The sequence below is a fragment of the Dipodomys ordii genome, unplaced genomic scaffold, assembly GCF_000151885.1.
Source record: "Dipodomys ordii isolate 6190 unplaced genomic scaffold, Dord_2.0 Scaffold37, whole genome shotgun sequence".
Taxonomy (NCBI): domain Eukaryota; kingdom Metazoa; phylum Chordata; class Mammalia; order Rodentia; family Heteromyidae; genus Dipodomys; species Dipodomys ordii.
Genome location: NW_012267253.1, coordinates 7138359 through 7154647, shown reverse-complemented (window position 1 = coordinate 7154647; position 16289 = coordinate 7138359). Strand labels below are relative to the sequence as shown.

General features: G+C 44.1%; 1 protein-coding gene across 1 annotated transcript in view; it reads right to left on the bottom strand.

Annotated features, from left to right (window-relative positions):
- Positions 1-16283, bottom strand: part of Rhoq (ras homolog family member Q) — a 42913-nt gene extending 26630 nt beyond the window's left edge. Inside the window, exons 1-2 of the mRNA XM_013017958.1 lie at positions 16089-16283; positions 15493-15551 (exon numbers count right to left, since the gene is read on the bottom strand). Of these exons, the coding sequence (XP_012873412.1) occupies positions 15493-15551; positions 16089-16230 (201 nt within the window). The 5' untranslated portion in view covers positions 16231-16283. The remainder of the gene's footprint in view (positions 1-15492; positions 15552-16088) is intronic.
- Between the last annotated feature and the right edge of the window lie 6 nt (positions 16284-16289).

Here is a 16289-nt window from a genome sequence, read left to right as displayed (position 1 = left end):
TTTGAACCGCGATCCTCAGATCTCAGCCTCCTGAGTAGCTAGGATTACAGGCGTGAGCCACCAGCACCCGGCTCTTACTTGTTTTTCAAATAGGGTCTCTTACATTTTGTCCAGCCAGACATGGACTGCAATCCTTCTTCATTAAAGACTTGAGCTACCACCTCAGGCTTGTTTTTGAGATAGGATCTCACTAACATTTTTTTCCCTCAGGGATGGCCTGCAACCATGATCTCTGTCTCCAAAGCATCTGACATTGCAGGCAGAATTGCTTGAAAGAGACAAAGACAGAGGAAGAAAGAGAGAGAAAGGGTCTATAGATCTTTAACTCATATTTCTGGCATGGGGAGCAAGAAATACTTCTGTTTTTTTTGTATCTCCCTAGTTTATATTATTATACTATAATAAGTCCTTTCTAAAATGTGTGTGTGTGTGTGTGTGTGTGTGTATGTGTGTGTGTGAGAGAGAGAGAGAGAGAGAGAGAGAGAGAGAGAGAGCGAGGAAGCTGGAAAGAAAGAGAAAGTCAAAATTGAAGATATCTTAAAACAGAGCACAAGAACAGACACAAAGAGAATTAAAGTGTAAGAAAATGCAAGGACCATTCTAAGAACTCCAGTCTTTAAATCTAGGGTCACAGAAGTGGAGTAACAGGAAGTGAAGAAGTCAAAGACATAAACCAAGAACATTTCCCAGAACCAAACGACATTAGTTTCTATTTTGCAAGGGCTCATAGTAGCCAGTTACACTCTACTATACAGACTGCCTGCTGCGAAACAGCTAGATGATAAAAGAACATCAGATGTTCCTATTTTCTATCGGATAGAAAAAGCTAGAAGATTGTAGCACAATACCTTTGGAATTCTGAAGAAAAAATCCAATCAATTTTCAAACTGTCAGTCATGTATGAATAGTAATAAGAAATATTTTCAAACAGACCAGGTGTCAAAAAACTTGCCCACAATCTTTTCTCAGGAAATGAATAAAGTTTACCCTACATCAAGTGAGAAAGTAAAGGAAGAAGACACAGGATCCTGAACACAGGGGCATAATTAAGTGACAGTGACAAAATCTGAATAAAGATGAAGATAAATCCAGGGGAAGCAGCTGTACAGCTGGTACAAGGCACCACCCTGACAGGAGCAGGTAGGAAGGCTCAGGAGGGGTCTCCTAGAAGAAAATGGCAGAATACCAGACAACTCTGATTCCATGGGAGGAAAGGCAAGTGCAAAATATCCAGATACACAGTGGAAAGTAAACAAGGAAAGAAAGAAGGTAATCATTAACCCCAAATAAACACAAAGGGATTCAAGAGGAAAAAAATAATTATTATGATACAATACCTGGCTCAGCTGTGACCACAAAATCATAAAATATAAACATTGACCCTTAGTTAGACTGAAATTATGATACAGCTCTTAGAAAGAGTGCAATAGAATTAGAGATATATGTGAAAGAGAGCAAAAGTCTCATTTTGCGTGGTGTGAAATCAAGAGAGGGTTTCATTACCGAAATAAGCAGTTGGGAGTAGAAAGCGATGTCTCAGGAGCATGGGACTTGCCTTTTCTGTAGGGGGAAGAGAACTTTTGTTTCGTCATAAAAGGATCTTTAAACTGTCAGCACTATAACTTTCACAAACATAAAATGACTTTTTAAAAATTATATTTTCATTATCTTTAAGTAGCTGTACAAACCAGTTACCTTTCAACAAAGCAGTTTATCAGAACATCTTGATTGATATCACACCTTTCGTCATTCTCCCCCATCTTCCCAACCCATTCTGACTTTTAAAAAACATGGAAAAAAGAGAATAAACAAGTACATTTCTAAAAACATTCAGTATCACCACCTAGAACAAATTACTCTGTGTGTGTGTGTGTGTTGGTACTGGGGCTTGAATTTAGAACCTAGGCATTCACTGTCCCTTAGTTTCTTTGATCAAGAATGGTGTTCTTCCACTTGAGCCACAGCTCCACTTCCAATGTTTTGGTGGTTAATTGGAGATAAGAGTGTCACAAACTTTCCTGCCCGAGTTGGCTTTGAACCTCGGTCCTCAGATTTCAACCTCCTGAGAAGCTAGGGTTATAGGCATGAACCACTAGCTCCTGGCTCACAAATCACTTTTTAACATTTTCACTATGTTGCTCTAATTCTTCTCCTCTCTATTATATATGTGAATATCTTCAGAGTTGTAATCATGATATATGCGTGTATAGCTTTAATTCATGCATTTTCAAACTTAACACATAATTAGCCTTTTATATTTCTTTAAATATTTGTTGAAAGCATTTTTAATGGCTATTAGTCTAATGTATATCATTCTATAACTTAACAATTGCTTTTTCACTATACATCAATGCACTTGTGTAAGTTATCATTATAACACTGTGAAGAATATCATTTTATGTAAATATGAATGTTTTCTTGACATAAATTCATAGAAATGGATCACTATAAATTCAAGGCACTTTGCCAAATTAACCTTCAAACTGGTTGGGTCAGTTTTCACTCCCAACAACAGGCAGAACAGCAACTTTCTGCATCCTGGCTGTCAATATTTCCTATCTTGTCCAATTTGATAGAGTGAAAGTTTTTTTTAAATGTCTTTGTACAGTGTGTTTTCATTGGCTATTTATTTCTCTGCTTTTGGAACTATGAGGAGTTTATCTACTTTTGTGGATTCTACACTAGGGCCTATGGACTGGTGATGCATAAATTTCTCCAGTAACACCATTTCGGAATGGGAGGCTGCTCTATAGAAACCCAGTCTATTTGGAAGAACCTGGCCAAAAAAACAGGTCATGAGCCATCTTTATGACAATGTTCATTTTCCCATTTTTACAGCATGTTGCATTTTCTACCCATTTCAGTCAGTTATACACATTTTCTCCTCTCAGTGGACTTTATAAACCACTTCTACAAGGAATGAACACTAACAGATGGATCTGGGTTCCTCAACTCACCTGTGCTTAGCAGATATGCATACATTTGATGGATAGCTAGGACAAGCACATGAGAGACCATTAAGAGTCATAATGGTGGAGAGGAAGAGGGAGTCCAGCCCTACTCCTACTTGTTTAAGAAAGCAGAACTCTAATGCCTTACAAACCTGAACATGGTCCCCCTAGTGTGTGCCAGAGTGGGCATGGAAGAAAGATTGACGAAAAGAGTAAGAAAAAAATTCCACTTGGCTCAAGCAGGTACCCTAGCTAGTTTGGAGGTAAACACTAGGGGTTCATGGTTCAAAGCCAGTCTGGGCAGAAAAGTTCATGAAATTCCATCTCAACAAATGGCCAAGTATGCGGCATGTGTCTGTCATCCTGTGACACAGGGAAGCAAAAATAGAGGGATCCCATCCCATCCCTGGGCATAAAGTGAGACCCTACCCCCAAATAACCATTGTGAAAAGGGACTTAATGGAAAAGAGGTGTGGCTCATGGGACAGAATGCCTGCCTTGCAAGCTAAAGCTCTGGGTTCAATTCTTAGTATCATCAAAAAAAAAAGAAAAAGGAAATGAAAATTCTGCCGTAAAGGAATAAAATATTAATACTTTTTTCAGGGAGGGGAGCAGGTACCTAGGATTAAACTCAGGGCTTTGCACTTGCTCAGCTTGCTTGCTCAGATGGTTCTTTATCACTTGAGCTTTGCCTCCAGCTTGGCTTTTTGGTGGTTACTTTTGGAGATGGAGTCTAATCTTCCGGATCTCAGCCTCCTGAGTAGCTAGGATTACAGTCATGAGTTGCTAGCTAAAATAGCAATACTTGATATATCACAGATTAACCTTGAAAGCATTATGATAAATGAAAGAAACCAGACACAAAAGAGCAAATATTGTATGCTTTCATTTACATGAAGTACCCAGAAAAGGCAAACCCATGAAACTAGGAAGTAGATCAGTGGTTGCCAAGGATTGGAGGAAGGGAAAAGCAGAGTTGACTGTTAAAACTCAAAGGGTTTCTTTGGGTGGTAATAAAAAAATGGCTAGTCATGTGCCAATAGCTCACATATTGTAATCCTAGCTACTCAGCAGGCTTGTAGCCAAAGTCAATGTGACTCTTAGCTCCAATTAACCAGCAAAATGCCTGAAGTGGAGCTGTGGCTCAAGTGGTACAGTACCAGTCTTGAGTGAAAAAGTTAAGGGATAGCACCCAGGCCCTGAGGTCAAGCCCCAGTACACACACACACACACACACACACACACACACTAATGGCCTATGAATTAGATCTTAACTTTTTTAAAGGAAGAAGAAACATGTATATCATCAATTAGATCATGACAAATGTCCCTGACCAGCTCCAATTTACTGATATTTCTATCACCTATTTGGCTACAAGGCGAGGCTAAGCAGTCATCCCTCCTGCCACCTCCCCTCCTCCCCACCTGTCATAGGGGGTCATAGGCCATGCTGGAGGCATACTTGCCATAAAGCAGAATGAAAGATTCCCACAGGTCTAGACTTGCTAGAGAACAATTCATACCCACAGCCCAATATTTTATCCAAATAGACCTGGCAGACTTTCTGCTAATGAGCTCCACAGTGAGTCCCATTGTGTTCAAATGGACAATGCATTAAAACCGCCACCTATAACCTGATTTTAAAGCTTTTCAATAATGTCTAGACATGGAGAAATCTCCTTCTAAATGACAAAGCCACTATGGCAGTGATGTAGGAGGATTCCTTTCCACAATCATCTTGCCAACAAGCTCTCAGATCCAAATATACCCAGTTCCTTGGGGCCTCCAAATTTTGTGCAAGGTGATATGTGTCACATGCAGCCTCCTCTCAAGGGACTCACAATCTTCATGCTAGATTTTGGCCAAGAGTCGATTTACTTCGTTAAATAAATTAGTTTAAGAGAAAGAACAACCTCAAGAGGGGAGGAGGCCATGTGGGGCCGGGACTCAGACATTCTCACCTTTCTAAATGAAGCCTGGATGAAGACCTGAAGCTCAGCCTGCTGGGCAAAGCCCAGTCCTTAAAGAAGAGATCGTTCCTCCTCTGTCCCCTCTTCACTCCAGCCCCCTCTTCATGCCTCCAGGGCCAAGGAGGCCATTAGAAACACCTGCAGGTAAGACCAGTTAGCCCTGACCTGCTGGCTGAGCAGGACAGCCTTTGAAATTAAGCAGGAGTAAGTAGAATTTTAATTGAGCTGGATGGTCAGAATTAAATGCTCTCTCTGTGGTAGCTTTGAGTTGGTTCATTTATAATCCCAGCCATCACACCATTTGGAAGAAGATGGTTTCTCTCGACTAGAATAAGTTTGAAAAGAAAGAAAGAAAGAAAAAGAGCAAAGAAAGAAAGCACTTGGAAGGGAAAGGAGAGAAGAGAATGGAGGCAGAAGAAGACACAGCACAGAACACTTGGGTGGGCCAGGGAAAGAACAGTAACTGCCTAGGTGGGTGATCTAACACACAGCTCCTTTTCTGCCTCCAGCTAGTCCTTGTAACCTGTCTGAGGAGTTTAACAACGGCCCATCTGACACTTTGGAACTAACTGGGCACAAACCAAAGCACCATCCCGCTTAGGCACAGGGCCTGACACTACCCAGTGTGCTAACTTCAGCCATGGTGACCAGGGTATATCTCTCTGGCTTCTTAATGTGTAGGAGATACAATGGTTTGATATTTAAGCCTCATCAAGGAATACCTACAGTGCTTACTCAATATATACCCTTCAGCCAGACAATGTACTTATAGAACTAACAGTGCCTCATGAAATCCTGTCCACATTTCCTCATGACAGTACCTTAGCCCATCTTCATAGATGTTCTGATTCTTCCCAGAAAAAATATGCTAACATGTTAAAACATGGGAAGAGTTAAAAGTGCCTTGCACCCTTGAGGACCCTGTGTATGTAAAACTGTGTACAGAGGATGGTGCAGGTAGTTTGCACCAAGCATACAAGTATCTTAGTAAGTCAGACATTTTTGCCTACATTAAAATAATCTGAAGAGCCTGGAAAAAACAGAGATCTGCTAGAACTTTTAATTTGGGACATCTGGGCTGGAGCCAAAGAATCTGGACGCCTTACAAGTTCCAGGAGATCAGTATGGGCTGGAGGACACTTTGAAAACCAGGGCAGGAATTCAGATCCTGGCTGTACATGTGGGAATCTAAGGTAGGTACATTCTCTTTCTGGAGAGCCCTTCCTCCACTTTACTCTTCTTAGCAGTTCAACTGCTAGAAGAACAGACTCCAGCCTCAGGAACAGGCTCTACTCTTCCCATCAGTGATTGTCTCCTCAACCCCTTACCATAACATACTCTGAGGACTTGTGCCTGATCTAACTTGTAACCTCTACCAGGCCCCAACCAAGATAGGGTGCTCAGTGAATGTTTTCTAAGTGAATAGAGTAATGCTCTCATCTAGGCTTGATAGCCACCACAGGAAGCAGTCCAGTGATATGGAAATCCATGGACAAGTGGGTGGCATGGGGTTGGAGGCTAATAATAAAAGCAGGAGGCAGTGTAGTAGGAAGATTTGGGATATATTCAGGGAATATTCAGGTAAAAATGCTAGGGATCAAACCCAGCGGGTCTTATACATGCTAACTAGACAAATGTTTGACACCCACTCTTTTTCTCTCTCACTCCTTTTTAAATTTTTCAGTGGTAGAATGATCTCAAGGCCTCTGCATGCTAAGCAGGTACTCTACTACTTGAGTCACACCCACAGCCCAAGACAAGACACATTTCTGAAGAGGCAGTTTTCCCCCATATAAGAAAACTCTTAACAGAAGGTAAGGAAAAACCTGTGTAGTACCTATGGGATAGAAAAGACACCTGTCACTTGCAAGTAATTTCCAAACTGCACCAAGCCTCTTCCACACTCTCACACTTTCAAGAAAGTGCTGTGATTTATGGGCAAATTAACAAAACAGCATCACTTTATAGGGGGCAAGTGTTTACAAGAGCCATTATAGCAACCGCCCCAATGGAATCCTACAGAAACTACTGCACCAAACTCTTCTATGTAGAAAAGCCATATGGTCAGAATGTACTTTTTGCATGAAATGTCCAACAATGGAATCTGTGTCCGATAAGGCATTCGTTATGGCCAAGCTGATTAGCATAAGTTAACGCCAAGAACTCAAGACTTAAGAGACCAGAGCCCTGCCTTGGGATCTTGGCTTTGACTTTTACTAGCCATGTGGCTTGGAGCAAGTCACCTAACCACTCTCAGCCAGGAAAATGAGACAAATACCACCATGACTCCAGGAGCAGGAATGAGACCCCAGGGAGGCAGCAGATCTTGTGCTCTGCACTCTATGAAAATGTCATTTGTGATGAGTGTGTGACATGTAAGCCCCTAAGTCTACCCTTACCTAGGACAAGGGATCTGGAGAGACAGCTGATTCAAATCTCCACCAGTCACTTGAAAAGAAACCATGACGACAATAGAGGTCTCCTCCCCCACTTTCTTTACTTTCTATTAAGATCAACAAACATTAATATGTCTCTAATGACTACGTTGTCAGTCACAGGGTGAAAAGCTCCCTAATTTAGTTATCGAGCCTCCTCCTCATGTTGACACTGATAGCAGGCCCATAAAGGCACATGAGGGCCACCCCCCAACTTCCCTCCCCACACTGCTTTGCCTATGGTCCCTAATAAGAGCTTGTGCATGCACCCCCTGCCTGCATGACCTCATTTAGTATCATGCTTCCTAACTATTTCACAGAAAGGAGTTTCTGTATTCAACACACTTGGGGTAGGGGCAGGGGCCCCCCAGTGTGACTGAGAAGATTTTGCTTATGTCCCAGACCCCACCATCTACCACCCTAAGCTTAGATACAATTCCTCCTCTGGGAAGAAACTCTAATTTAGTCCAAAACTATACAAGGAGGTACTATTGTCATTCCATTGTCTGGATAGAAACAGGTTGCAGAAGGCCAAGCCTCCTTCTGGAAGTCGGAGAGCCAGGCTGGCCCAGCAGCTCTATGTGGGGGCCTACGCTGGCAGCCAGTGATCTCCTGCCTCCTGTCTCTCCTTGCAGCCTAGAACTTCATAGTAGTTCCTCCCACAACTTCCTTCCATCTAGGACTCTGTAGCACTCAGTATCCCATGAGTTTTTCAGTTGTGAGGAAGACCTTCCCATGGTCTGTTCACCCTCAGAAAGCTAGAACACAGAGCCAGAGCCAAACCAACATCACTGGAACCAAAAGCTGCCCTGGGCCATTACTTTGAGCTACTTCCAGGTCATGTAAGGTCACTACCCACATAATAGATAATCTTTATTTCTACCTTGCAAGGTAGAAATTGTCTTCCTATCTCACACAGAAAGAGACTCACAGGAGGAGTTGGCTGACCAACAGACTCAGCTACGAAGAAGTTACAGCATGGATCCTTGAAGCCAGCTGGCTCTGTGTAGGGGCAAAAACAATAGACTCCATATACCTATAATGGTCTTTGGCTCTTGGAGACTTTTATGGAGAAGCAAAGTTTTTCTGGAAGAGAGGTTGTGCCTGGCAATATTACTTGCAACAATACCCCCAGTCACTGTTCAGCCTTTCGTAGAAGAAGAAGTTGACAGCTGGATATGCACGAACTCATTTTATGATATATTCATTGCAGGTACCCAGCACGTAATAGGCGCGGGGCCAGGTGCTGGGGCAGAAGACTCAGTCCCCTGTGGTCATGGAATGCAGACAGCAAGTAGCAGTGGTCCCAGAGCATTCTACCACAGGAACCCTGCCACCTGCAGGCCTCCCTGCACACAGAGCAGCTGCACCAGGCGCCGAAAGAGGAACACTGGATAAGAAATGTATCTTGCCCATGTAATTGTAACCCCTCTGTACAGTATTTTCACAATAAAAAAAATCAAAAAAAGAAAGAGGAACACTGAACTGCTGAGGAAAAAAAACCCACAAACAACAACATCAACAACAAAACCACTCCTGACCCAAGCAGGCCAAATTAGTGCAAACCCAAGCCTCTCAGAGTTTAAGGAAATTCAGCCTACCATGGGCTTGTAGGTCAGTGTTTTAAAAGTCAAGTATGATCGTTTGTTTGGTTTCTTTGCCTCTTGCTCCTTCTTACAGCACAGCTATTCTGCATCTGAGCCTCTCAGTAGGGTAGTGCCCACTGCTGCCAAGACACGTCCTTGCTAGAAACTGATACCCCTTGGAAAGCTGCCTTGTTTTTCTTTGTTTTAATACTATGAGATCTCATCTCTTGAAACTCCAATTCCACAACAAAACCACCCAAGTCCTCTTCTCAGAAGGCCTCTGACCCATGAAGTTTAAGATAATGTTTCGCACTTTTTCATATCACAGCAGGGACTTGAGATGTAGCTCAGTGCTACAGTAATGCCACAGTGCTTGCCTAGCAAGGACAGCCTTCCTTGGAGCTAGGGCTGCTTCACCAGATCATGGCACACACCAACAACAAATGACAACATGTGTCTTGTACCCCGAGCCTCCCCAGAAGGGATGGGCCACTACTGTCTTGGCACTCTGGTTAGCCCTCATGCCTGGTATATCTGACAGGAAGCTTTGGTTTACAAAGCAGACATGTCAACTCCAGAAGAATCATGATAGAGAAAGCAGATAGAATCAAAAGGGGATGAGCAGAGCATACAATCTAAAGCCAATCAGAGTCGGTGGGCACAGCCCCCCCCCCGTCCCTGTCCTTGTCTGTTAGCCCATCCCAAACTGACATTAAGGTCACAAAGAGGGGATGACAGAGCATTCTACACAGCAAAGGTTGGGTGTGGACAAAGGCTATCCACGGTTTCAACCCAGAGGAGGAAAACCTGCATTCCTGGGTGATGCGGTACAAGATGGAGATATAAATAGCTTCTAAGAAGGTTAGCAAAATGCACAGATGAGAAATTTACTGCAGGTTACTAAGGGAAACCAGGATGCTCAGTGCCAGCATCACCTGTTGTGGCTAATATTTGGAAGGACCCCCGGACTCGTCCTAGGGGAGGCTGCAGGAAGCCAGGGTCTGGCACCCTATGTTTCTCCAAAGTTGGAAAACCATTTCCTGACTGACAGTTGTCTGGTTCCTACAAACTCATTCATTTCTATTTTCTTCCTTTAGCCAGTATGTCTGGAAGAAAGTGTGTACAAGCCCAGCCTGGAAAAGCATCAGTAGCCATAACTGTCTCTTTCCCCCTTCCTGGTTATACTGGGCCCTCGGGTGCTGCCCCAAGAAATGCAGAAGGAGGGGCCTGGCCCAGCTGCTTAGGGAAGAGTCCTTATGTTAAAGGAAGTGCCCCTCTGGACATCCAGAGGGCTACAGCTGCTAGGTTATGTCAAGTGTGAAACAAATCTCACTTGTCACTGAAAAAGTTTCCCCAGGGGACACTGGAGTAAAGGATATTTATAGCTCTCATGTATGCATCCCTGAACTCGTGGGTTTAAGTTAACAAACATAGCAACCGCATGCTCACAGCATACATATGGAAATTCCACACTAGGATAGTGGCTAAATCTGGAATTCTAGGGATCTCATACTCACTCCAACACATATCCTCCTGAGTACAGGTATTCTGAGACCCCAGGATAAACTGGGCTTCAATGTTTCCCTCTTCAGGGTATCAAGTTCTGCTTTCCTGCCAAAGATTAAGAGATCAGCCTGGAGCCTGCAGCTAGAGAGCAGCTTGCCAGGCAGCTCCCTGCCGGCTTGTCTGGGCAGAGAGTTTGTCCCACCTCTCTTTGCTCCAAACAGTGCAGAGCAGGCAGGCAATCTACCTCTCCAAACCTGGCCTGAGCAGACAGCAATGGAGCTGTTGTAAAAGCTATGATGCAAAGGAGAAGCTTCACTAAGGCCTAGGAAAGAAGCCAGACCTCCCCAGAAGGCTTCCAGTAAGAAGGAAGGTGCTTCTACAACTCCCACTCCAAACTGTCACACTGCTCCTGGACCACCCAAAAGCTCATCCAAGAGAGGAGAGCATTCCCTCTCACAGCAATGCTTATTAGATGAGCTGAGACACTGAAGGATGTTCCAAAGCTTAGCACATGACAAGAACTGAGTTCCAACAAGCTCTAGTACTCTCACTCTTCCCCTCTCCCTCCTCCTCTCTCTCCCCTCTGTTCTAATAGCAGCACAGGTCAGCTTGCTCTAGGAGGCAAAAGGTCATCTGCAATATTCCCTTAATGACCTTTGATTCCTAATATATAAATTGGACAAGTAATGATTGTGGCTGGATAGGGTCATCAAAAAGGCCATGCACTAGAGAGGCCAACCCGAGGAAGGGTGCTGTTATGTTATTTAGTAAGTACAGCAGGTATCCATGGGTATGGGTAAACATTATGGAGAGAAGCAAGCATTTTCCAGTGCTCAGAGCTTTCTGCTCTTCCTCTTACCTAAACTAAGCCCCTATAAATGCCCCTTTACTTCTCAAGTCCTACACAAAACTCTTGGCTATTTCTCTGGCATTAATGAATTGTAGAATCTAAATGCTGATTTCATCCACACTTCTGCTGAAAACATTCAAGAGTATGGTCTTCCAGTGGGTTCAACAACCTCCAGGCATAATACCCTGTCCTCTTCCACCCATGACAGCCCCCCCAATTCCTCACAGTGGAGTATAATTTCTAGTAATATCCCTTACATATCTACCACATGCATCAAACAGTATCAGCTGCTTTTCCATAACAGCAACTCTGTAGCATAAATCCCCCCAAACCACATTATTATTACAAAGAAGGTAAAGAACAGTTAGAACCACACAATTAGTACAATAAAATGGAGATTAGATTCTAAAACTCACGTGTGAGAAAAGGGAGGACAAAGGATGAATTAATGCAGCAGTGATACTCACTAGATACTATGTTGAAAATGAACTATACAACTTAAAACGAATGATACAATTTGTGGGGGAGGGAAAAAACTAGAAGAAAATGAGGGAAGAGGTGACACTGTTCAAAAAGAAATGTACTCATTACCTGACTTTTCTAACTGGAACCCCTCTGTACATTACGTTTACAATTAAAAAACATAACCCATGTGTGACAGATTAGATGGTAGGTAGGTAGGTACATGCATAGAGTACATACATACATATGTGCATACATGTGTTTATGTATTATTTACCATTGTTGTTACTATACAAGGAATCTGTTGTCAATTCATAGAGGTTTTTGTTTGTTCATTTTTGTTTGTTTGTTTTTGTCAGTCCTGGGGCTTTAACTCAGGGCTTGGGCCCAGGCCCTGAGCCTCTTTGTACTTAAGGCCAGCACTCTACCACTTGAGCCACAGCAACACGTCTGGCTTTTTCTGTGTAGTTTATTGGAGGTAGGAGTTTCACAGACTTTTCTGCCCTGGCAGGCTTCCAACCATGATCCTCAGATTTCAGCTTCCTGAGTAGCTAGGATTACAGGCGTGAGCTATCGGCACCTGGCCACAGGGGTTCTTAAGTACTCAAATATAATACAGAAATCTATCTAAGACATATGAATAGGCACAACACTGTTGCCTCAGCTGACATCAGCTGTGGCAGATCCCTATTTCTTAAATTTATTCTTTTGTACTACCCAAATGCTTAGCATAGTACTATGTGCACAAAGGGCATTTGTCATTCTGTCTCATTATGAGTAATTTTGCTTATTAGTAATAAGAGATGAATTATTACTAGCTGATCAAAAACCAAAAGTCATAGCAACTGGGAGAAACATGAAGGGAACTTAATTCGGGCAAAGAGAGTAGCTGTCCCATCACTGGGTAAAAAACAGTAATATTGGAGTCTTCTATCGATCCTGCTTGTTGTATTTCTTATGCTAACTGGAAAAGTGATGATGGCTCTGTGAATGGGCTCAACTTTAGGTAGTCTTTAAGATTGAAGTTCTCCTATCTCAGAATGGCTGTGAAGATTCCAGGTTCTACATCTAAATACAAATAATGCCACCGATTTAGAGGGCATCCCAGCACCTCCCATGACCAAAGCAGACTTAGATCCAGGTTGTAAACCCAGCAGCACTTCTTAGCAGCTGTGTGACCAAAGGCAAGCAACCTAGCTTCTCTGAGCCCATTTCCTTGTCTACAAAAATGCAAGCTACCTATCATTTTACAAGGCTGTTTTATGGAGTAAATAAAGTAGTATTCGCATGTGGTTGTCCCACTCCAAATATGCAGATGGGGCTTGGGAAATAGTTGGATCTGAGTTGCATAGAACAGCTCTGACACACACATGTCCAGCTGAATAGGGTGCTTGGTCAAAAACATTATTTGGATAAGTAAATACAGAAAGAAGAGGCAGTAAGAGAAGTTCAAATTAGAGACTTTTAAAAAATGGTTTTTTATTATAAAAATACTGTATAGAGGGGTTACAGTTACATGAGCAAGGTAATGAGTACATTTCCTATCAAGCACTGTTGCCTCCTCCTTTGTTTTTCCCCTACCATCTCTTCCCTCCCACCTCTACAAGTACCCCCCTCCCACAGGCCTAATTGTAAAGTTCATTTTTCAACATAGTGTCTTATATATTTCATTGTTACAGTGCGTCAACCTGTAACCCTATTTAAGCATTTTGTTTTTTTCCCTTACCCTCCCCAAATTAGAGAAGTGTATATACAAGATGCAGGGTACCGATATCAAATACAGTGAGAACAGGGGTTATATTGCGAGGGAGGAACATACAAAGAAACAAAAAAATCACATGGTACATTATAAACACATTAGAAGAAAGAAAGCAAACATCATTTGTGTCCCTATCTTGGGGTTCATTTCACTTAACATCACCTTATCTGGACATATGTACATAGCTTTGACCTTTTCTGCTTGTCCCAGCCATATACTAGTTATTGCAAATAAGGGAAACCATGGGACCTATGTTTCTTTGGACCTGGCTTACTTCACCTAATATTTTTTTCAAGTCTTTCCATTTCCTAACAAATGGGGTGGTGTCATTCTTTCTGATGGAGGCATAGAATTCCATTGTATTATATACACCACATTTTCTTGATCCATTCATCTACTGAGGGGCATCTGGGTTGGTTCCATACCTTAGCTATGGTGAATAATGCTGCAAGAAACATAGTTGTGCTGGTAGCTTTAGTATAGTCTTGTTTGTGATCATTTGGGTAAATGCCCAAAAAACCATCCTCTTTTTAACCAATAATAACCAATAATGTCAACCTCTTATTTATCAAGTGTACTTACTACTTAAAAGTTGTTCTTATTTGACTGGGTAAGTTCTGCCAAAACTGGCCATGGAAAGCTGAGAACTAACCACATGTACTTGAGCCCGTTTGGTGATAGGGGTGGGTGGTCTCTGGCATCGTGAACTGCCAGTAGTTGTCCATCCTCAGATATTCCTCTAACTTAACAGTTCAGAAGCCAATGCTACATCAAGATACCCCACCCCCTGAAACAAACCATTTTTAGAATCTAACACAATCTGAGAACCACAATTCTGAAAGCCAAATCTAGACATGCTACAAAGAGCAGCACTCCCTTTACTGAGTACCAAGTATGTGCTATGCTCAGTGCTGAAAATCTAGCATACACAGTCTGTGTGTTTGTGTGTGCACGTTTGTGTGAGGAGAGGGATGTTACCCCTCTCTATAGATGGGAAACACAATTAACTGGACTTCCCCCAAAGTGACTCTCCAAGCCCTCCAGCTGCTAACATGTCTTCAGGGACACAAGTCAGCATGGCACACAGAAATGTCATTCTTTCAGGTCAAATCATAGAGCTGGATTCTGTAAGACTTCATCACATGAAATCTTAGCTCCAGAGTAAAAAGTGGGTCTAGAAAGAGGGATGAACCAGGACAAGGAGATAGAAAAAAAAAAAAGCCCTTAGTCCTACAGGAGAAGTACAACCTGGCCACTTCTGATTTGTAAACATTAGCCAGAAGCTGCAGTGGAAAGTGTTCATTTTCTTTCAATTTAATAACCTCTCCAAAGAAAACCCAAAGTCACTTGCCTTCCTGGAGGGAGGGGGGGAGATAAAAAGCTCTTCCTGGAGGATTCACCCTGAACCCCTAACCTTTTCCTATCCCACTCTAGGGAGTGGCTGAATGGTTGTTATTTCTTTTCTTTTTCCCTGCAGTCCTCTGGTAACACCACAAATTACGTTTTCAGGGACTGGAGTCCCAGAGTGCAATGATGTTGTAATAAACATAACCAGGACCAAATGCCTTCCCATCATGTTAGATGATGCCATTTCCTACCAATCAGGCTCCTCGGGCAGGCAGACCACTCACCAATGAGAGACCAGACTGAGGCTGTGAGGGGGAGACCTGGTCATCTGCAACTAAAAATAAGGACGCTTCGCCATTGGCTACTGCCGCTTTGCAACAGGAGTTGGGACCACACAGAACGACCCACACAGGCACAAACTTTCACTTATCAGAGGTTCACATTGCTGGGCTGCATTTGTTTTGTTTTGTTTTCATAATTTGCTGACTTGAGAAAAAGACCTAATCCAGAGGGCTCTTCTGGAAGACAGATCCTCCCACTTAGACACCTCAATTTCCCCAGACCCTTCAGAGCCACACAGAATTGAGGAAAGGGAGGAGGTGTTGGCCAGAGGCCCGGGCACTCACCTGTCCGGCTGTGTCATAGAGTCCCAGGAGGTACTGCTTGCCCCCAACGGTGACGCTGACTGCAAGGACAGAAGTGGGGGCGGGGAGAGAGGCTCACAGTGACCGGGGCTCCGGGACGGTTTCACTCCTACCCAAACCCTCCTCTCCCCCACCCTGCTGGAGTCATGTGGGCACTCTCCGGAAATGTCACCCCCTTTTTCTTTGTGTCCACCTCACTGGGAAGTGGTCTGAAATCGAGGTGTATGTAGCCCCCCACCCCAGCCGTCCACCCCTTTCTCCTCGCCAGTCCCCAGAGCGACGTCTGGCCTGGTACCCTGAAATCTCTCTCCCCCCACCTCCCCAGCCCCTGTGTCTTGGGGTAAGAGGGGAGGAGGCTGCGGGAAGGTCTGGGGCGCGGGGCTGGGGGGAACTGGGGTGTCCCGGAGGAGCAGGGGCCCGCGGCCAGGGGAGGTCCGGGACAGCGCTGCCAGGCGGAGGGCGCAGCGGGGGAGTGGTTGGGAGCGCGCTCCAGGGAGGCGGCGAGGGGGGCTCCACCAAAGTTGCTCCAAAGTTCCCGGCCCGGGGAGCAGCCCCTTAGTCAGCATTCCGAGCCTTACCTGCGTAGTGGTCGAAGACGGTGGGCACGTACTCCTCGGGGAAGGCGTCGTTGGCATAGCTCATGAGCAGGCACGTCTTGCCCACCGCCCCGTCGCCGACCACCACGCACTTGAGCATCAGAGCGCCGGGCCCGTGAGCCATGCTGCGGCCGGCCGGCCTCCGGGCATGGTCTCCCCGGAGCCCCCGCCCCGGCCCCGGGC